This window comes from Natator depressus, chromosome 2 (assembly GCF_965152275.1).
Source record: "Natator depressus isolate rNatDep1 chromosome 2, rNatDep2.hap1, whole genome shotgun sequence".
Taxonomy (NCBI): Eukaryota; Metazoa; Chordata; order Testudines; family Cheloniidae; genus Natator; species Natator depressus.
In genome coordinates, this window is record NC_134235.1 from 251,831,041 (window position 1) to 251,854,984 (window position 23,944).

The 23,944-nt window shown below is 42.1% G+C and overlaps 1 protein-coding gene across 2 annotated transcripts in view; it reads right to left on the minus strand.

Annotated features, from left to right (window-relative positions):
* The window catches only part of OXSR1 (oxidative stress responsive kinase 1), a 121,832-nt gene that overhangs the window by 61,029 nt on the left and 36,859 nt on the right, over positions 1 to 23,944 (minus strand). For both annotated transcript variants that reach the window (XM_074946358.1, XM_074946359.1), the window contains 3 exons: positions 21,302 to 21,414; positions 10,408 to 10,516; positions 1,437 to 1,578 (listed from right to left, as the gene is read on the minus strand). In XM_074946358.1, the coding sequence (XP_074802459.1) occupies positions 1,437 to 1,578; positions 10,408 to 10,516; positions 21,302 to 21,414 (364 nt within the window). The remainder of the gene's footprint in view (positions 1 to 1,436; positions 1,579 to 10,407; positions 10,517 to 21,301; positions 21,415 to 23,944) is intronic.

Sequence of the window (23,944 nt, forward strand, 5' to 3'; positions counted from 1 at the left end):
AAGACAACCTACTATTGCTATCACTAATTCAGTTAGTTCACGCGGCAAAGGTCCGTGAAATGGATCTAAAAGTTCATATTCAGCTGACAACCCACATGGGTGTCAATATGATGCTATATGACCATTTGTTTTCTCAGTTTGTTTTTTCAATAATCTAGGAACTAACAGCCACATTAAGGATGCAAAATTAAGCACTCAAAAAATTAGGAAACGCCAAAATTATTTATTTACATGATCACACCCTATTTTTTCCACAGGACCGCTGCCCCAATCAGTGCAGAGGATGGGCAGTGCTCATTCAATGAACAGCCACTCAATATTTTGTTTTCATCTCATTGTTCAGTGTGTGGTCCCATGTCTTGTTCACTGCTCATTATTCAAACCCTGCTCTGAAGACAGAAGTATTAATTTCCTCATGGTCTTTTCTATCGCGCTCATCTCTATAGTATCCAAGTGATTCACAAATATTCATTAATCAGATCCACAAAACCCATGTGAGATGAGTGGGTATTATTATTCTCACTTTACCAATGGGGAGCTCAGGCACAGAGGGATTAAGGACAACAGTATTCATTAATTTTAAGTGCCCAATTTGAGATGTCTACACCACATGATTTTTCAGAGTACTTAGCATTATATAGCACTTTTTGTATTCAAGCACAACTCCCACTCACTTCAGCTGCAGCTGAGAGTGCTCAGCACTTCTGCAAACCATACCCCCTGGTCTCAAGCTAGATAACCAGCAAATGAGGAACACACAATTTGTGACCACCTGCAAAAAGTTTGATTTCATTGGATTTGCCCAGCATCAAACAGGAACTCTGGTAGAGCCAAGGACAGAATCCAATCTTCCAGGGCAGCATTTGACTGAGTTAAGCATCCTTCTTCCTTCTGCAATCCCCTGCCTTGTTCACCATACACCTTCAAACTTCTGTAACAAGTGAGGAGGGGGTTCAACAGTCTCCTTTACTACACAACCCTGATTCATCCCCACAGCAGGTCCATCGGGTGCAGTGAATAAGGCAGAGTCCTGTGGAAAAGTCAATATGTGATCGTGTAATTAAAAGCTATATTATATCATATCATATAATGCATATGCACAAGGGGATTTCCTAACTTTTGAGTGCTCGACTTTGCAACCTTAATAACGTTCTTTTAACATAGCTTTGTGCATGTAATTCAAATATACTATACCCTTTTGCCTTGCCCCTCAGACCAAAGTATATGGCAGCCCCTTTCAGTACTGTTTTTTTTTTACCATGGCATACTGTACTGTTTCAATTCCCTCATTTCTGCCAGGCGCTACATATAGCATTACAACCGGTTTAAGCCTCACTCATAAGAAAAATTTTCCACATATACTGTGTGTGAGCAAGCCAAGAAGCACTTCTACAGTATTGACAAAGCTTTGCACTACAGGAAAGCTAAAAAAGTACCTGTGGATTTGTCCATTTTTATGCAGGTAGTCCAGCCCCTCCAGCACCTCCTTTAGGGTTGTGGCTATACTAGGTTCATCCAGGACTCCATTCTTGTGTTCCCCTTTTGCCACTATGTGTTTAATAACATCCAAAACAGATCCTAGAGAGAAGACAAAAGTTAAACTTGTTCTTTAGCTTCAACTGGAAGGAATTATCCCATGTGATTAAATGCCATCTACACAGCCATCTTGTGGGTAAATCAAGGAAACCGGGAAAATAAGTGGAGGGGTTAGGGTTAGTAGCATCATAAAGTCAGTAGCATCCATTTTATGTCCAAACAAAAGGGTACCTTCTCCATTCCAAAGGGGATGCACTGAAAGGACTTTTACTTGCACTTTCTTCATGGTTTTACTGAAAGTGTTTAAGCCCCCCATTTTTATCTGCTCAGTGGTGGGGAAGGTCTTACAGATCCTCAGTAGTACAAACATACACCTCTAACTTGACTGAAATGTTTGTCAAGAAGTCCAATACCAGGTAAATGCCTTACAGATCAAAGGGCACCTAGTTTGTCAGCTATTTGTAAGAGTTAAAGTTCATTCTGACATTAAAATCACAAAAGACTAGTTCGTCAGTTGAAACAGATACTGGAGCACAGATGTTGAGGAGGAGCTGTTTTGGCAATGATTCAACTTAAGAGTGGGGAGAGAAAATGGAGAATTGGGGAGGGAGGGAGTTGCCACTCTGCACAAACTAAAATTTGGTAGAATTTTATTTTCCAGTTTCTAAAAGATACATTTGGTACACAGTTGCTAACATTGGTACTATTCTTAACACTTAATGGTGAACATCTCTTTAACAGATGGAGAAAATATGAATTTAAAACGTTGGTAACAAATTAATTCCTCACTATATACAGAATTGGAGTACAGTTTAGATCCTTCCTGAGATGCATCAATACAGCTCCTCTTCCTGAAGGAGTGTGAATTACATCATCCTGGATGACAAACCATGCTTTACAAACCAAATCAGCTCTTTGAACTGCACCCAGGAATAAATCGGGAATCAGTTCAGAGACTGCCTCTTCTCATAAAACATTGTGATCTGCTGATGTGTTTGTGCCAACATTCTCTGTATTTTCATCTGGGGACTGGAAGGCCATATATTTGGTATTTACTACTCCCATTGGCCAGAGAGCCTGACCTTCAAGGCACGGTGTATAGCCTGTCTCTATTCTCATGGGCTAAACTGTGTTTAGCAGCTCAGTCTGGGGGTTGAGTATCTCCAACCCGGTTTTGTATTGTTTAACCCTTGTATATGCAACTGTAGGAAGCTTTAGTGATACAGGTATAAAAAAAGACAACGTCACCAATGGTGATGGGTTTTGGAAAGAATTAGCTTCGGACCACAGGTTTTCTATTTTAAGTCCCTGAGTACTATACTTAGTCAAAGAACATTTCGGTACCAGTTTAGCGAGTTATAAGAGTTAGAGTTCATTCTGACTACCTTGTAATTAAAATTACAAAAGAAAACGAACATGTTTCGACTTGTTAAAGAACAGTGAAAAGCCCAGAAGGGTTTAAAATTGGCATGTATTAAAAACATTAAGACTTAGTCATATGAATTTTGATTACTGACGAATTTCAAGAACGTGCAGGTTAACATTTCTAAGCAGATAAAAAGCAGAACCTATGGGAAACACAGGTAAGAATTTTTTTTAAAAGAAGTGTGCGTGCACACACACATACTTACACTTCTGCTGTTATAGACGCCCTATGAAATTCTGAGGGTTTTTTTTAAACTATAGTTTAGGGGGAGGGGTTTTTTTCTGGAAATTTTGCATTATTGTGTTATCCATTTTATCCACATGGGGAGGGGAGGTTGGGTCCTGCCCCTCATGTGTGGGAGACCTTGGGGGCGCAGGCAAGGGTTGTAGAGCAAATACTCCCTGCATTCACCCTGCAGTGGTGACTGCTGTCCCACGGAGCTGCGCTCAGCTCTCCACTCCAGACATTGCAGCCTGGTGCACAGGGTCACTGTGCTGTTCAGGTTTGGCACAGCCACCCCTCCATCATGATGGAGGTGCATACAAGCCAAATTTGAGTGTATAATCAGCCGAATGTGAGCTCCCAGTGTGACACTGAGGCAAAAGGGTTAAATCAATCCTTGAATGCATAAAGAGAATCTTGGGTAGGAGCAGAGAGATGATTTTACCTCTGTGACCTGGAATACTGTGTCCAGTTCTGGCACCCACAATTCAAGAAGCATGTTGATAAATAGGAGAGGGTTCAGAGGAGAGCCACAAGAATGATTAAAGGATTAGAAAACATGTCTTACAGAGGTATTTTGGGGAAATTCTATGGCATGTTACACAGGTGGTCAGATTGATTACAATGGTCCCTTGTGGCGTTGGAATTTTTGACTCAATGAAAGGAACAAATAACAGAAGACTGAAAACAAGAGTTGTCAGGATCTGCGTCTGCACCGACTGCTTAAATGTTCTAGAGATCAGGACTCAACCATATTCAGTTTCCCCCCACATTCCTAGGACTGTAAAATGCATTTTATAATCAGTATCAGAAGAAGTGTCTAAAGGTACGTCTGTTCTTAGCCAAAGGTCCCCTCTTACAGTAACAACCTAAGTTATAACACATGCCTGCATTTTCTACAGGGAGAGCAACATTTATTGTGTGACAGTGAATGATTGAATGTGACTTATTTCTACTAAAGAAAATTCACAAAACACATACCAAAAAATCAGAGTATGTGCCTCTTCATTTTACCCCAGAAGGGCTAGACTCTGATGTCTTTTAGATTCTGAGGTCTTCAGGACAAGGGACGTCTCTTTTGTACATTTTTGTATGACACTTAGCCTTGTTTGGGTTCTCTCAGTGCTACTGTAATGTACGTAGTAGATTTTTAAGTTTGATTGGACAAAATGTTTGTATTTAGGAAATACCTGATGTGTGCATATACCTTGATGATCTCTATTTTAGAAGATAGCTTTGTGAGCATATCAGGCACAAAACTTCCACATAGACTGCTTGGTCCTTCCCCCTTAAATACACTATCTGCAGGACCGAATGCAATAAGAAGTCCAATAAAAATATTGTGTTCGTGTTCTCATTTCATCCTCCTTCCACCGCCCACTCTGCCAGAAGACTTTGCAAAAAAGGTTTCCTTCTCCTGCAAGAAGTTCTGGAAAACACAGGGGCAGACCATACAGAGTATATACACACAGATTTTGACCATTAAAAAGGTTTAGGTAAGTTCAAGTTTATGTTTAATACAGAAAAACAGCAATTTTGTTTATAGAATAGCTACAGCCAACACAGATTCATGTAGCGTATAACTGGTACAAGGCTAGCTTGTCATTTTAAGTCTGCTAATGTATTTTTAGACTCCACTTTCAGGTGGGGATGTTTAGAACAATGGAGGAATTTGGAAGTTTCCTATAGAAACAACAAACAAAGGAGAAATACAAAGAGCTCTCTCAACCAATATTTAATGTTGCAGACCGCAGATAAGTGACTAAAATGCCCAGGGCTTAAATTCAGCTGATTTCAACCCCTTCGTAGTTTTTATAGCATGTTTGGGGATGGGGGGTTTGGGACCCTGGGAAATATAAGAATTTAAGCCCTGAAAATGTCACCTTCCTACTGAACTAAGTGTCATCTGAGTCATCCCCACCTTGTCTCTCTCATCCCCACTTAGTTTACTCAAAGAAAAACATGCTTTTACTACTGTCTCCATAGCAGTGTAAGAGCTATATTTATTCTACCTCATGCACCAACAAAATTGCTAGTTAAGCTCTGATTCCAGACTCTTGATTGCAACTACATATGACAACACTGGGTGATACAAAGAACTAAACTGAGCTGAGCTGCATTACCATACAAGATTCAGCCTGAAGTTAGAAATCTTACTTCTGACACGTTAGCTACGCCAGTTTGATATGGAGTGACTAAGAAATAAAAGGATCATACGAAAGAAACTGACAAATCCAGAGCAAAGCCATTCCTGAGCAACTTGAGCCAACTACAGTATACTTATTAGTCCAAGACCACTACTGATTTAGGATTTAGACAGACTTCTCACTGTCACAGATGAATACTTATAAGATTCTTATACGTTCAGAGGCCTTTTTACCTTTACCTGAAAGATCCTCCGTCACCTATGGAGCACTATCTTCCTATCTGGGCTACATACTTCTAAGTGTGAAATAAAACGGGCACATTCAATTATTTCATCAAAGTCAGTCCTTTGGAAGATGGAGAACATGCTCTATAGGTTGGTCACAATATTTTTTTATATAGCACTATAGTTTGACACAGCTTCTCGGCACAACAGCATGCTCCCAGTCCCAAGGGGCTGACAATCTAGAGCAGCGGTTCTCAAACTGTGGGTCGGGACACCAAAGCGGGTCATGACCCCATTTTAATGGGGGTCACCAGGGCTGGCTTAGATTTGCTGGGGCCCAGGGTCAAAGCCTGAGCCCTGCTGCCCGGGGCCAAAGCCAAAGTCAGAGGGCTTCAGTCCTGGGTTGCGGGGCTCAGGTTACAGGCCCCAGCCTGGGGCTGAAGCCCTTGGGCTTCAACTTGGGTCCCACTAAGGGCAGTGCAGCTTGGCCGGACTCAGGCTTCAGTCCCTCCTCCTGGGGTCATGTAGTAATTTTTTGTTGTCAGAAGGGGGTCACGGTGCAATGAAGTTTGAAAACCTCTGTTCTAGGGGCACAAATGGGAACAGCACATTACACCAAGCCCCTTGTGATCATAGCTCTAAAGGTTCATAAAACTGGTGACTTGTAAGATGCTCTTTGAAAGAGACAGAAGAAGCTTGGCAAATGTTGAAAGGAAGGCTATTCCAAGTGTTCAGGGCAACATGTAAAGCAGCACAGTCAGGAGTGGGCACCCAGCAATTGAGTCTAAATTTAATTCACTGAAATGTTAAGCATGGGTAGAGAGGAAGCTCTGATGAAGAACCATCAATGGATCAGAGTCAAAGACTATAGGATTCCAATTCAAAGAGAGGAGATATGTTGTTAAAACAGCGTTTTACTTGAAACTGTAATATGAAAAAATGCAACAAATGAGTGTTTCAGTGCATCAAATGCCTGCAAAATAGTATACAAAAAGCTGGTGCAACATACTATGCACTGCGATAAGATGTTCAGAATTACTGTTTATTCCCCTGGAATTCAAAACCTTCACTATCATTTAGCACCAAACACAACCCATCAACAACTATATTATCTCTATTATGTACACTCCCATGGTGCGAATTATACTGTAATTAAAAGTTAAGTGGTTTTCTGTTCAAACTTCCATGCTCCATAATTAGCTTTGAAAGATACAAATGCACCAGAGTTTGCAATACTTTCTAACAATAGGTGCTCTTGGAGAGGTCTGCTTTGTAGCACATACATTTTTTTCCCCACAGCAGATAATACGGCCTCCAGCCATTACAGGTCAAGTCCAGCACAAGCAAAGCAAATGATTTATTGGGATCCCAACATCCCAGGTTAGCTCTGGAACTGTTCAACTTAGAAGAGAGACAACTAAGGGGGGGAGGGGATATGATAGAAGTCTATAAAATCATGAATGGTGTGGAGAACGTGAATATGGAAGTGTTATTTACTCCTTCCCATAACAAGAACCAGGGATCTCCTGAAGAAGTTGATAGGCAGCAGATTTAAAAACAAACAAAAGGAAGCCGTTCTTCACAGAATGCACAGTCAATTTCTGGGTCTCCTTGTCAGGAGACGTTGTGAAGGCCAAAAGTACAGTAACTCCCCACTTAACGTCCTCTCGCTTAACGTTGTTTTGATGTTACGTCCCTGCTCCATTATAGAACATGCTTGTTTAAAGTTGTGCAATGCTCCCCTGTAACGTCGTCTGGCCGCCTGCTTTGCCCACGGCTGGCAGCCCCCCATCAGTTCCCCTACGCCGCCCCCCGCCACCCCCATGGCCTCCTGCCTGCCAGCGGACCAGCGCCTTCCCCCTGCTCCCCCCATCTCCTGCCTGCGGCAATCAGCTGTCTTGCAGCATTCAGGACGATGGGGGGAGGAGCAGAGACACAGGGAGAAGCAAGGACTTGGCATGCAGCCTCCTGACTGCCACAAACCAGCTGACTGCGGTGGACAGGAGCTGCGCGCCACGTCCTCGCTCCTCCCCCCAGCCTCCTGAACACCGCAAACCAGCTGATGGCCACAGACAGGAAGCTGGCGGGAGAGGGGAGGAGCAAGGACATAAGGTGCATAGTAAAGGGGGAGGAGATGGGGGAGAGAAGAGGTGGGTTACGGGTGGGGGCTTGGGAAGGGGTAGAGGTTAATTGGGGAGTTACTATATTAAATTGTTTCTTTAAAATTGTTTAAAAAACTTATACCAGTATTAAATTGCTTGTTTAAAATGTATATAATGCCTTTTATCTGGCAAAAAAAGTTTCCGTAGAACCTAACCCCCCCATTTACATTAATTCTTATCTAGTCACACTTAGCAGTAGCAAACGATTTAAAGAGCACCATTATCAGCTCTAAGAATTACATCTACTTGGACTTATCTGCCTCTGACTACCTCAGAAATATAGATAGATGCTTGGCGTTACAGAACTGAGACAGAATCAGATAAAACAAGGAGATCAACACACTAGAGATACACCAAACAGTGTCCAGAGAAGAGAAAAGGAACAAGCGACACGGAGAACAGAAGAAAACATTTGAATAAGTTCCAAGTTCATGGATCTGACAATTTAGTCATGTCATCACAGACAAGATGTCACTGCAAATGAAAGAAATCTCTTCCTCGAAATTGGCCCTTTTTCTCCAGACTGTGGACCATCTGCACAGAGGTGTAGGTACACAAAAAGCAAGATTAGGACTAGCAGAAGGGAAAAGGGTATAGGTGATGAAAATGACGACAGATGGTACAGAGTATTCTATTAGGGCTTTTTGTAATTTCCCTCTTGTCTTTTTAAACTTGATCTTTTATATTTAACATATTCGAACTGGACCTATCAAAATGCAAACATGCCTCACACAGAGCAAACATATGGATCTTATCAGATACCCTCCTCCTTTTCCCACCCCATGCCCAAACGTCAACTGTTGTAACTCAGTTACTTAACTGGACTCATTTGTTGAATCACTCCACCACATTTGATTATAAATCCTTGGTGATGGAGACTGTGTTCTGTGAAGTACTCTCCGGGACACTATTCATGATTACAGAATAATTCAAATTAAACGAAGATTGCTTAAGAACGTTTGTTTGTCCATTGATCTTAATTAATTGCTGGTCATTTGGAAGCCTTGCAAGTTGTTAGATCAGTGATTCTTCCAAATAGATTAAACTCCTGAAACGTGACAGAAGCTCAGAGTGCATGACCAGCTCGCAGACCTTCAATACCTCAAAGACTTGCACAATTTAAAAATACATTGGGAGGCTTCTCATGCTGTAGGCTGGAATGGTAAGAATTGCTCTCTACAGTAGAGCTGCCACAGACAGCTGTTTGATGAGCAAGTGTCTTCTGTCACAGGTTCAAATGACAGTTCTTAACTGTGAGCACATTAAAGGAGCTAGCAGATTTGCAAATCAGAGAAGATCTAAGAACAAGGATAACGGCTCCTCGTCTTAACAAACGAGCAAGCCACACAATTTACAGAGCAGAACCACCAGCAGTTAACTTAGAAAAGGCATAGTTAAAAGTCATGACATGGATGTGTTAGATGGGCCAAATGCAAATCTGCCCCATTTTAGAAATACTGGACACTGCTGATTGCTTTGGAGCAATGTTGCTGCATAAAGGCCAGAATTTCAAGTCTGAATGATTAAAGTAGATACCTAAGAAAAAGTGGCTTATTACAGGTACAGAGCACCTGCAGCTTCCACTGAACTAAATACCAGCAGCAGATACTCAGCAACTCTGAGAGCAAGGCCACTTGTTTAAGTGACTACATTTCAAAGCTGGGTGCCAAAAGCGTTGGCCTAATTGCCCAGAAGAGATTAAACCCTACCAGTGTAGTCAATTGCCTGTGTATTATCAAAAGAGAATGCTAAAACGTAAATAGGTTTTAGACTGTTCCCCTTTAGGATTATTTCTACAGCAGTTGCATTACCGCTCCTTTAAGATTTCAGCAGTACTGGTGCCCCAAGACTAAGAGATTAATCTGTACGGATGTAAATCAGAAAAGAAGTCCCAGTCCTTGCATTCATACTTTGTCTTATTTGTGGGACAAAGTAATGAGGAGCCTGAAGCAGGCTAACGTTAAGTCAATTTCAACCTGAAAAACAGGTCAGTGGAGATTGATGCTGTTGAAAAAGGAAGCAACAAGAGTGCGTGTTATGTAGAGTCAGTCATCTACTGTTCCAACTAAAAAGCCCATGCTAGGGGCTGTGGGAAAAAGGGAAGCAACTCCTCTGGGAAAGCAACTCTGGGAACTGAGCCTTGCTTGTTAATATGAGTACAGAAATAATACTTCAGAAGACCTCTCACCCAGGAAGTTTTACATTAATCAATTTTCAAAAACAAGCATGAGATAGCTTCAGTTACTACAATTTTTATAGTTTGTTATATTTTCCTATTTTTGTGTCTTTATGTGAATCTTCACATAGCAAAGAGGGATGGGAAGGACAGAAAAATGACTATACTAGGGGAACAGTGACTATATAAAGTGCTCTCAAATGCACAAAATGAAACAAAAATAATTTTCTCCTCCAATCTTTCAGTTACAGTACTGTGAGTTGCTACTTGTAACAGTAGCAAACAAGTGTTCAAACAGAGGCACTATTTTAAATGTGATTGTATTCCTTTAACTTTGGGAAAATAAAAAGGGAATATTTGCAGTGATTTCAGCATCTTTAACTACAGATTTGGGGGGGATGTGGGGGGGGGAGGAGAGAAGAGATGGTACAACAGGGAAAGGGCACATTTAACGCCAACCATTTCCCATACTTTTTCCATATGGTTTAGGGTAGATGAAAATAGTACCACTCACCTCCACTAAGTAACTTCATCACTAGCCAGAGCTCATCTTTCACCACAAATGATGTGTAGTAAGATACAATGTTAGGATGATGGCATTGACTCATGGCTTGAATTTCTTTCTGCAGAGAGGAAAAAAAAGTTTTTTTAAATGCCTGTTAAATAATCACCATCTACTACTAGTTTATATCAAGACAGGGTGTTCATGAGGCGAAAATAACTCTTGGGAGACAACAGTGAACATCCAGAAATGTAATAGTCATGTTTGATCTGCTCAGATCAAACTTTGAAATTTTTTCTGAATACAGGATTAAGCTATCTAGTCCTGGCTAGTAAAGAACAAGGTGGATGACCTCCAGTTACAAGGGTCAAGGGCAACACCCTGGCAAGAACCCAAGCCCCTACTACCGAACTTAGCTAAGATGAAAGGGGAGGTGGCTTCTGGGACTTCTACCAGGTTGTTCCCCCTAGAACTTGCATAGTGGCTCCATCTATCAACCTCTGGTTAATAGGCGTTTCTTCCTTATACACACTATAAAACTTTCAATGCTACTGTTGCATTTTGAATCAGTAGAGAATATGGTAGAGCACTTAAAAAAAATTAGGAGAAGGAGGAAGTCTTCAGAGGATATTATTTCCAGAAGTCAGGGCTGGGCTGCGCAGTAAAAAAAAAACAAAAAAAACCAAACATAACGTTTGTCACACGCTTGTGTGAATGTTGAGGAAGAAAAAAGTCACATGCACAACATATGCAATCAAAAAACTGTCAGCTATTTGATTTGTAACATAGGGGGACTAACAAATGTTCCGTTCCTCACACGAGGTGGTGAGGCCATGAATAATTAATGCATGCACAGCCCTTTCCTTTCAATGCAATTGACCTGTGCAATCTTAGAGGTGAGAAAAAGCTACTAACAAAAGCAGAGCTTCTTCCCCCAACCTCAACAACCCTCATCTTCTATTCTAATCTCTCACTGGCTACGTAAGGGCTTCTCTTGTGTCCACAGAGGATATCAATATCCTTGGAGGCTTGGCGCACACAATTGCTCTAACTGATCATTGTAAATCACAACGGGCATTGTGGTTAAAAATGCTTCCTCCCATAACTGAAACCAATACAATGTGTACAATAGCTCTGTTAGAGCAATAGAAATGCAGCACAATTGCTGAAGAGCTGTATTTAACAGCCAGGAACCTTGTTTTATAAGCATATTGGATGGGGATAGGGAGAAATGTGAAAGACTATCCAAAATCCATGTGTATTTATTGCATCCTCGGTTTACAATAATTTTCCGATATCCTCTAGAAATAAATAAGGTTTAAAGAGTGATTTTAAGTGAAGTGACTTGGGAGTACGTTGCTAGACAAGGACAGCAGAAGTGAAAGCTGCTACCACCAATGCCCATGCCTTGTGACCCTAGTCACAGAGCAGAGTAATAAAGAGAAAGGCCCTACTTAACTTGTGATACTGCAGACTCCACAATATTAAGCTTCCACCGCAATTTTGACAGTGGGAGCCCCCACTCTCAGCCCCAGGCGGCTGAGAGTGGAAAATCACGGAAAAGTAACAATGGACTTTATTACCACAAATAATAAAGTCCGTTATGACTTTTCCACAATTTTCCATGGCTTGTCTGCAACTCAGCCAATCTTTTGACTATCATCCTGCAATTCAAGTAAGGCCTTAGTCATGAGTGAATTACACTTGCCATTTGTTATGTTCCTTTTCACTCCTTCCTTCACCTTGGGGAATCCTATGCAGCCACCTGATGTCAAGTATCTAGAGGCAGAAACTAGGAGAGCTGCAGAAATGAGTTTCGCACAGTCCTTCTCCTGGAAGCAGGCTCCCATTTCCCTATATTCAGTCTTTGTGGCTATTTTAACTTCAGGTAGAACCTTAAGCTGCATCTTGCCAAAGGTTTCTCAAACTTCAGGTAAAGGTAGGACCAGGTACATTTATCTGAACACCCTGAACTAGTTGAAGCTATCTTGAACAGAGACTTATTTCTGATTTATAATTTGGGAAACAGTATTTAAAGTGTTGCCTGTTTAGGTATTGAGGATGAAACACTGACAAAAACATGTTTGAAGACATGCAAGAGTCTTGAAAAAGGCACATTTCCCATGAATTGGGTATTAAAATATCCACTTTGCCAGACTCCAAAAGCTTGTATCCAGAGATCAGCTCTAACTGCTCTGATGCCTTCTCATTAAGTGCCATGATGAATACCTTAACCACATCTCTCTACAGTAAATTGAGCATTTGGAAGCTTCTGAAACTCCAATAAAACTACTACAAACTACAATTTAGAATCATAATAGATACCTTATGTAAAAAAAAGTCAAACGCATCAGTGGAAGACCTGGAATAGCATTTTGTTTATTTTGAAAGTGGTCTACTCACCCACTGATGTCTGATTCAGATTTGAGTTAACTGGAGTGGAGATGTGGGAGGCTGGCAGACCAAACACCTGACCCACCAACTGAATTTGACTGCAGGCATATGTACATATGTTAAACGCACTTTCCTCTGGAAGAATTTTGTCTGGAAGAATTTTGCTCCTTAAAACACTGAGCACAGGATCCTGGTAAATGTAGTTTTCCTTCCTACACATTAACTCAATGGACACAGTATGGGGGAAAGCACTGTGCTTACACACAAATACCTCTGATTTCAGAGAAAACCAGGATGCTGTTTACTTACTGAAGAGTCAAAACCAATGCAAAACAAATCTATTCCAGTGTTGCAAACCTTATTTGGGTGGCCCAGTCAAGCCACCAGAAGATCTGCGATAAGCAAAAGTAGGTTCAGATGCAGCCTACGCCACTGCCCTGAGTATTGAGGGGAAGAGTTCTCCTCCTTTAGTTGAAATAAAGGCATGTGTTAACTTTTAAAAAACCTCCCTGGTTTTGCTCCATAAAGCATTTATACATAACTGCCTCAGAAGTCACAAAAAGCCATAGCCCTTCAACTTTTCTATTTATTAATTCTAACATTTAAGTTGAGGCTATGAATTGATAACATGAATGCACATTTTTTAAAAGAAATCTTAAATCCTTCTTCCCTGTATCCTAATCAAACTGGATAAAAAGCAGGATATGAAAAAAGGAAGGACAGATATAGAAGCCAGGAACTGTTTTAATCAGAGTTATCAAAAATTAGCCCATGAAACTCATTACAAGATATTAGAGCAAAAAGCTTGGAAGGATTTAAAAAGCATTAGATATTTATACAGAAAACAAGAACATCCACACCTACATTAGTAAGGATAAAACAAACAGTTTGGAAAGAATATAAGTCTTCATGCTTCAGGGGTTAAGTCAATCTGAAGGGATGGGAAGAAACTGCTCCTATGGGAAAGTCATTGCACATATGCCCACTTTGGCATGTTTTGCACCTTCCTCTGAAGATGCTAATACTGGCCACTCTCAAAGACTGGATACTAGACTACGTGGACCACTGGGCTGATCCGATGTGGCAATTCACATGTTCCGATATGTTACTCTGCTATTAACTCACAGCACGGTCTTGAGAAAAATCACTCAACATCTGCTTCCATTCTCCTCAGCTGCAAACTCAGGACCACACTTGTGTTGTCAGGATTGATGTTTGTAAAGTCCATTGAAGATATAAAGCAGTAAATGCAAGAATACTAAGAGCGTCTTCCAGCTGGCCAATCTCAACCTCTATGCGCCCACTGCCACCTCCTATGTCAACTACATTGTCGCATCCTTCCTTTTGACTACCAGTATTGTTCACCACACTGACAGAAATTTATATAGATTTACATGTACACTCTGAATCAACTTAAATTACACAAGTTAATGCCTTGTAAATAATTATTATGGGAATTTTCTTTAATATGCCATTTTGACTGGATCAACAGAACAGGGGCAAGTAGATTGCAGTTTCCTTTTAGAAGCCAGGCTTTCACAGTCCCTCAGGAATTGATGTCCAAACTAAACTATAACATGATCTAACATCAATCAGTAGAGAAATTAAGACTGCTCAGCTTCAGCTCTGATGTTCATGTACTGAGGAATGATATGGCGAGGACTGCAGTAGCCTTAAGGCTTCCATTTTCTGTTAGTTGAGGTCCCACCACATGAGATATTTAAATCAGTCACATACCAACTGTGGTTATTTGGTATGTCAAGTTATACATTTACATTTCAGAATCTGAAATGCTTTGAGGGTTTTGTAACTTCCCTCCAATCACCCAATTTAAGGGATATTTCAAGTTTCTAGAAACTATCAGAAAATAAGAGTCCCAGTAAGGAAATGGACAATGATGACACATCTGTGCTGACCCTACTGGATCAGTCTGCTGCTTTGATTCTAGCCACCATCTGGTATTGTTAACCCACCTGTGGGACACAGGAATTGGCCTACCAGACCAGATGATTATCTAGTCCAGTATCCTGCCTGACAGTAGCCAATGTCAGAGCCTTCAAAAGACGGTATAAGAAACCCAATAATGGGCAATTATAGGACAGCCTGCCCATAGGGGAAATTTTCTGACTAAGCCTAGGCAGTTAGAGCAATTGGTTATGCCTTAAGGGATTATAAATTCTCATGCCTTAACCTTGGATATTCTTATCCATGTGTCTGATTTTTTTTAAAAAAAAAAATCTTTCACAGCTCTTGATCTCAGTATTTTGTGGCAGAAAATGCCACAGGTTAATTTTGTGCAGTGTAAAGATATATTTTACCAGGTTTAAACTTCTTGAAAATCACTGCAATTGACTGTCTGATTGCTTTAGTATTACAAGAGGTGGTAAACAGGCAACCCAGTTTACATTTTTCTTTGCTATTGATTATTTCTAGTCTGTCATGTCCAGTCTACTCCATCACCTTGCTGAACGAGACAGATCCAGCCATTTCAGTCTCTTCACATGGAAGCCATTTCATGTCTCTAATCATTTGTCACCTGTTTCTAAACCTATTCTAGTTCTCTGCTCTGCAACCTAGAAATCCACGGAATCACTCTCTAAAAGTCATGACAGACAGCTGCTGCTTCCACCCGGTAGGAACCCTATTTGGAGTTCCACAAGCTTAATGATTTCCCCTCAGTTGTTCAACATTTAGACTAACTATTAGAGGGCATTAAGCAGACAATCCATTTCACCCAGCTATCCCAATATCGGTTGGGGGTGGTGGTGGTGGGGGAACACGACCAAACAACTGGATGAAAGTTAACTGGCTTACATTTAACTTAAGGAAGATGGAGATGATGCTGGTGAGTATAGAGGAATAATTAAGGCCTTCTTGATTGTTAGCTCTTCCGAACAAGAATGTGCCTTTTTACTGTTTGTACAAGGTCTGAGATATGGAGGACACTAGTAGAAACACAGTTAGAATCCATGACCATTCCATTAGGATAGCCATCACTGTGATCGACAAGGAGATGCCTGCTCCAGGAGCCACGCAACTCAGCTCTGCACTTGGAAACCAGGTTGTATCATTGGCCAGAAATGCCTATTCCACCTCAAAACGGCAACACTGCACCCATTCATTCCTGGAGGGCAAAGGCCTTGTTACTGTTAATCTCTCTGCACCACACCATGAATGCTATGATCAACAGGGACAATGAAGCTGGAGGATACAAGGTGCAGCACAGGAGGTGGAGGAAACACATTCACAGTGAACAATGTCCAGCTTGAAATTCTCTGCAGCAGGAAACAGTAACCTTTAATAAAACTGTCAAAAGCACCTAAGTCACTTAACAGCCAAAGCCCCATTCACCTTCAGTTATACCTAGACTCCTAAGTCACTTTTGAAAATAAGACATAGGCTCAGACTTAGGTGTTTTTGAAAACTGTACCCAATTTTTCTTTCCAAATACAATGATGGACAAGACACTGCTTGACCTTTCCCCTAGACACATTCCTTCCACAAGTACTGTGGCAAAAGGTGATTTGAAAAACCATGAAGAATTACTCTGAAATCCTCTGGCAATATATGCTCTAAGTGCAAAGCCCCCAACCCTGCTGGAGAAAGTGAGACACAGAGGTGGCCGTGATTTCTCCACAACCATGCAGAACAGCAGAAGAACAGGAAACAGGTCCCAGATGCCCTGGTTTCATTCCGTGATTTCGCCACAGACTTCTAGTAGTGGCTCTGCTCCCGTGTATTTTTTTTGTGGCAGTTATCACTTTCTGCTAAATAGCCAAGGTGTCCTTCTATTACTTGGTGCATATTTCCATACTAATCCCTAGCATGGTACAATTGGTATTCTAAAATTAACACAGCTACAATGTATGAAAATATATTCTATTGCCTTCATCTAGAAGCACACATCTGTTAATTATAAAACACATGACTGTTACAAACAGCGTCCAAAACACCACATGGTGAGGGTTACACCAGGACACCAACTTGGCTCAAATGTATTTTGAGACATGAGAATCAAGGTCAAGTACCTTCAACTAGCCAAGTAATACCACTTGTCTTGCTTAGCCACCTTTCTCCTGAAAGGATCCGCCAAGAGCAAGGATCTCTCCCAGCCTCCCTTCCACTTAACCCATTTTCAAAACCCTGTGTCACACCCACCAGCTGCTACAGCCTAAATCAGTGGTTCTCAAGCTTTTGTATTGCTGACCCCTTTTAAACCCCTCTGAGTGTGACCCCCCCTTATAAATGAAAAACACTTAAAAATATTTAGCACTATTATAAATGCTGGAGGCGAAGTGGAGTTTGGGGGGGAGGCTGACAGCTCGCAATCCCCCATGTAATAACCTCACAACCCCATGAAGGGTCACAACCCCCAGTTTGAGAATCCCTGGCCTAAATGAAGCTCCTTCCAGAGTTCATGGTCTTCAGCTTGATTCAGCTGACAGTGCTAGAGAGCGCAACCTAAGATTTCTCCCTACCCCTCTCCCCCACAATCCCAGGACTCTGCATGTTAGTTCGACAGAAGTCCCCGCCCCTTACTAGCAAGAGTTTGAAACAAATCTCATTATTAACAGGGGAAACATTTCACCACCCAAAATGAGGGTATAGCCCAGAAGTGGGCAAACTACGGCCTGCGGGCCACATCCAGCCCGCGGGACTGTCCTGCCCAGCCCCTGAGCTCCTGGCTAGGGAGGCTACCACCCGGCCCCTCCCCCGCTGTCCCCCCTTCCCCTGCAGCCTCAGCGCTTTGACCCGCCGCTCCTGCTGGGCAGGGTGGCAGCGTGGCTGGCACCGGCAGGGCTGTGAGCTCCTGCTGCTCTGAGAAGCATGATATGGGGCCCGAGGGGGGGGAGAGGGGTTGGATAAGGCGCAGGGGGTCCTGGGGGCAGTCAGAGGACAGGGAGTGGTTGGATGGGGCAGAGGTTCGGGGGGGATGGCAGTCAGGGAGCAGGGTGCATTGGATAGGTGTGAGAGTCCCAGGGGGGGCTATCAGGGGGAAAGTCAGGGGACAGGGAGCGGTCGGGGGTCAGGCTGTTTGGGGAGGCACAGCCTTCCCTACCCAGCCCTCCATACAGTTTTGCAACACCAATGTGGCCCTCGGGCCAAAAAGTTTGCCTACCCCGGTATAGCCCCTCAGATCTATGCAATTTTAGCCCCTTGACCAAACAAAGTGGGGATAAATATTTCCCACCTCACCCCAAAACAATAATCCCCCCAAAATGTCCACTGGTCTGAAGTGCTGTAGGGAATTAGAGTTGACTGAGCCCCGTATGTCATTTTCTGTCCCAGCTCTTGATGAGTGGGCAGCGTTTTATTACACAAAAGCAAGGATTTTGCTGCCAGGGGACAGAATGGAATGTTTGTTGTAAGCTGACTATTATGCTTGGAGTCCCTGATCAGCACAACAGAGGGATAATGGATCTAGTAAAGCACACTAGTTTATGTTTCTAATGGCATGATATAGGGGTGTACTATACACCAGCGACAATTTCTGGCATTTTTTTTTTAAATATTTATTCTTGGATTCCATTTTGGCCTTCATCAAAACAAGGTTTTAAAAAAGCCCATAAATATAAGGATGAATGTTGCAGAACTAGACAGGTTTCATAAAAGCTATTAGAATGATGACAAAATGCACAGAGAAATTTAAAAAAAGACTAGGATTCTCTACCTTTGAAAACTGAGGAATAAGGGAACTTGATAAAACTATACAAAATACAAACATGTTTGGTTCATCCACTGGGCAGGGGCAATGCCATCCTTTGTGCAGCACATGGAACAAGGGAGCCCCTGAACTGATTGGGGCCTCCAGTGCTAATGCAACAGAAATAATTGTTGATTGATATTACAGTCATGCTCAATGGCCCAAACCAAGACAGGGACCCATCATGCTGAGTTGCTGTAAAAACTTGAAAAAATAGTCCAAGTCCCAAAGAGCTTAGAGTTTAACAATAGAACAGATGAAAGGTGGAGACAGGTATAACACAACAAATAAGCGAGCATGGCTAAAATAAAGTCAGGCTTACATTTTCACCCAACTAGAGACACTTTAAAGGGTCATGGTTTTCAGAGGATACTGAGCACCACCTTCTGAACAAATCATGTGTCTCCAGTGGGGTGGCAAAAAACACTAATCAGTTCTGACCATTCAGGCCTCGCTGCGTTAAACAGAAACGGACCATCCTCACACATGCTATTTCATTGCCATGACGGAGCAACACAGAACTCCGACCATACTTGATTCAGGTATTAACATAAGAGATTTATTGTTCTCAGTTGGGAAATCAATATTTCTTTTGCTATCTCATGCCCCGTTTGTTCTTGGCCAAATTACTGACATAACCACATTTGAGCAACAGACACTTCAAGTGCATGGCTGTTTTCATTGGCAGTATCAAAATTAATGTCCATCGGACCCCCTTTAATACATATTTTATTGATTATAATGATCAATTCACTTGGCTTTAGCACTAAAGAAAGTATATCTTCACACAATGCACAGTCAACCTGTGGAACTCATTGCCAGGGGATGTTGTGAAGGCCAAAAGTATAACAGGGTCCAACAGAGAATTACATAAGTTCATGGAGGACAGGTCCATCAATGGCTATTAGCCAAAATGGTCAGGGATGCAACCCCATGCTCTGAGTGTCCATAAGCCTTCATTTGCCAGAAGCAAGGACTGGATGACAGGGGATGTATCACTCAAAATTTCCCTGTTCTGTTCATTCCCTCTGAAGCATGTGGCATGGGCCACTGTTGACAGACAGGATACTGGGCAAGATGGACCATAGGTCTGACCCAGTATGGCTGTTCTTATGTTCTGATGTAACCTGCAAGAGTCTACTTTTCAGTTTACTGGTGCAGAAAGACACCCTTTGATTCCTGTCTTTAACCCAAGTATCTGCCCAAGAGATTATTCCTGTATGTTTTATTTTTAAAATGATCATGGTTTAGAGTCATCCTAAAGCATGACTTGACATTTCTTCTTCACAGCAGCCTGTAATCAAGCCTGCAGAAGGGGCCAGCACTAAATCATGTCACATAATTGGGACTTCATGAGAGAAGAAAGCAGCAATTCATTGCAGTCCTATTCATTATGAGATAAAATGGAGGTATTTTGAAGAATGGGTCAGCTGGAGATTAAGATATGTAATTAGTGGACATTTTTATCTAAAATTACATGCCAAGTCTCTACTGCAGAGCTTTCTGAATATAAGCCTTTTAGCTGAAATTGGCAATTATTCAAATACTGATCTCAGTTTTAGTTTGTGGTAAAGCAGTTAGGAATATAGTGAGGACCGGGGACCACAAACTACACAGAAGGCATTAAAATTGTGACAGGATATGTTGCCAAGAGGAAAGATCATGACTGTGGGAGGGAAGAGAGATCCAGATCCCCCTAGACTAGCTAGAGCCATAATGGTGTTTAGACACACTTGGTCAGAGACAGGGCTTAAAGCTCCTACAGATATGTTAAAAACAACTGCACTTGTATAGCACATTTTCTCCTCTCTACAAGTACAGATTTACAACACTTGAGTCTGACAAGTATTGTAACCACTTAATAGATGACAACCGGAGCTCAGAATTTAAAGTGTTTTGCCCAAATTTGTACAGTAAGAGCTAGAAACAGAACCCAGGAGTTCTTGGCTCCCAATTCACCAGCCACCAAACCACATTGCCTGTTCTCTTCATGATGATGCTTCTCTCTGTTGTCTTATGATTAACAAGGCTACCATTACTGGCTGTCAGGACCCAAAGGGAGGGAAATTCTGGCCAGTATTTAAGTTGTAATTAACCCCCCCAAAAAAGGAGAGTAGCTGTTACAGAAGGGAATGTGCATGGCTAGAAAGCGAGCCCACCACCATGCACACTACAGCAAAGAGGGAATAACCATGAATTATAACAGCAGCCTGACAGAATCAGCAGTTAAAATATTAAAGGGATTTTGGTAAGCCAGCATGTAATGGGAGTAATGTAATGCAATGCTACTGCTACATCTGTCCTGAACAGAGTTGGTGTTATTTACAGGGCTACTAGCTGCCACAAAAGCTGCTACTAGTCGAGAATGAGAGAATGTGAAGGCCTGGGGGGAAGTGGAGGAATGTATTCACATACAAGTAATGAATCCCACAGTATTTCCTACAAGAGTAATTATGTCCCTCTCATTTTGGTTCAGATTGTAGAGCCCTCAAAAAACACTGGCTGAGTCCTTATTCATGTGCATTTAGTCCCATCCAAATGAATGGGACTACTTGAGTAAATGCTCCGTGTGAATAACGCCTCCATAATTTGACCCGCTGGGTCTTTGGTCACACATTGTGTCCGACACTTGGGATCTTATGGGGGGGTACGTCTTTGAATCATGCAACCACAAAGGGGGAGGGAGGGCTCATCATCCTCAAGATCATAACTTTCCAAGAAGGGTTGTTTAAAGGCATCTCAGAACCGAGCAGGAGATTATGCTAACTAGAGTAGTTTTCCCAAACAAAAATTTATATAACTGTGTACCAGGAGTTCATCCATGCTGGTCTGACATTTCTCGAGATTGATCCGTTTAATTGCCACCTTCTCTTTTTTCGGGATACAATAGGCTGCTTGCACCACAGCTGTTGCTCCACTCCCTGGAGGGAAAGAGAAAGAGAAATAATTAACACCAGCTCTTGTAGGACTGTTGCAGGAAGGTACAGAATTTGGAGAAACCAATATTACAAATCCTGGTGACTGCTAATTGCAAAACCAGGTGAAGGCTTGAGGAATCCAATCCCCTTAAAAAGGGAAAGTTCTACCATACTAACTTCTGCACAGCTCAGCAAGCCAAACAGAATGCATCTATTGAAGCACTAGGTTAGCAGAACAGAAACAATGCAGATCTTTATGAGAGATCATCAGAACTGGGCAAGCTAAATCTTGCTCTTACTCAATCAGACAGCCCCACTGAAGTCAACAGGACTATTTGGGTGAATGAGAAGAGCAGGATTTGACCCTTGTGGATTGACTGGGGGGAAGGGGAGGAGTAACATGACTAAAATAAGTTTTTAACCTGATGCATCTATTTTAATTTTTCAAAAACAAACTGTACCATCTGTTTTGCTACCAACACAGGTTATAACTAAAAAACATTGGAAAGTCTAAATAGCTTTTCACATTTCCCTCAGTTTGGAAATGAAGATACATTAATTGGCTTCATTTGGATCCATTCTTCAGGTGTTCAACTCCAGGTCTCTCATACTAGCACAATACCGCAGCGTCCAACGCATTTCCTTCTATCCTTAAAACTAGCATCAGCTTTCCCCTTTTCCAGCTTTCAGCCATTTTCCCTCTCCACGAAGGTCCCAAAAGAGATGGGGATCCTGGGTTGAGAAGGCAGGGATAGCTCTCTGTATCTTTCTCCCTTAACTGTTGCTCTGTGCAGCAAAACAGCAGGAAGTCAGGAGGAAAGCAGAGAAAGTCAGCAGCTGCGGACTGCCCAGCGGTGGGAGAGAACTGTCTACCAGCAGAGGAAGGCCAAGAAGTTACTAACGGCCTTCAGTCATCTCAACTCTGCCCCTGGGAGAAATCCATTGGTAAAAAAGGACACTTGGCATCTGCAATTTAAAAGAAGCTTCCAAAAGGCCTCAGCTATGCCATTTATTATTTATACACACCTCCTTTCCCAAGCTAAGTCATCCTAGTGTTTGCAAGCTCTCTTCCCACAAAGCTGCATTCCGAGGCCCTCAGATGCACACACCCCCGATCGCTTTTTTTGCCCATTTCTGGATCATTGCTATTCCTATCATGTCTAAGAAAAGGCAACAATGCAGCATTGGAGGAGAAGACACAAACTCAAGCTAATGACTCTGTTCTAAACACTATCTAGCAACATTGTCATTCACAAAGATAACGCACATAGCTCCCAAACCTTTACGAAATTTAATCAGGCTGGCGGATAGGGAGGAAGAAGCACTGGTGTTAATTTTTCCTGTTTGCTTGGCTCCTTCATTGCAGACAGAAGAGCTAGAAGTTTCCATTTTTAATATCACAAAATCCACCCCATCATTCTGTGACACCGTTCAAGCACAGTTGGCTTGGTCACCCTCCATTTTTACTTATTTTAATTAATAAGGTTAGAAAGAGAACGGGGGAGAGCTTGACAGTCCAATTTTTAAACAAAGGCTGTTGAAGCTGTACACAAATAGCTAACGTCAATATTTTCCTTACAGCAAGTCTTATAAATGAGAGACAAATCTTTAAATAAAAGCACTGGTGGAGAACAAAGAGGTCGGAACACAACCCTGAGGATTTAGAGGGACAGCTGTGATCAAAGTCTGACAAATAAAAGCTCAAAGACCCAACCCAATGACGTCACTCTTCAGATCCTCTTCCAGTATCTAGCAGACCGGAAATGCGAGATCCCCGTTTTCTTTATGTGGTGTGGTACGTGTACTCTGTACAGTGGGTACACTTTGCTAGCGGAGTCCCTTAACTTAAGACAGCAAGGCAGTCTATTTTTTTCCCTAAGGTCCAAATTTCTTGGTCAAGGTCTAGTAAAGGCCCAGACTCCAGAGAAAATAATTTTAAAAATCCCACCCAAAAATGATGAGTAAATAAAAAGATTTTGGGGTCCGTTCAAAAGGTCTGGCAGTCTGGATTTGACCCACAGTCTGCCTATTGATGACCACTGGTTACAGTCTAAAGGCACACAATCTAAAGGAGGTGGAATGCAGAACACAAGAGTCTATGGTCATTACAGCTGGACTGTATCATGTAGCAGCTGGCTTCTGAGAAGTTTTGAGGAAGAGGGTCATATATTTCCAGGCATTCATTAATTCACAGACTGTTCCTAGCACAGAGGGCAACACGAAAGCTGCCAGGAAAGGCTTGGGTGGAGCACGGGGAGAGGGGGAAGGGTAAGAAGAACCGCTGTATTAACAGGAGTGCCTACCATCCAGTGCTTCAAAAATGAAGCTGGGGAAAAGAATCAGGGGATGAACTTGGCGGAGGGGGCATGGAGAATCTGCGCAGACAGTCAGGAAAGAGGAGACATGCTTAGAGATTCAGGAGAGGAAGACCATGATAGCTGTGGCTTTGGCTGGACTAAAGGGAGAAGGGATGTGAGGGTGGGGAGCGCTCAGGAGTTGGATGCAGGAATTAAGAGGAGAAAATTAGCTGTGT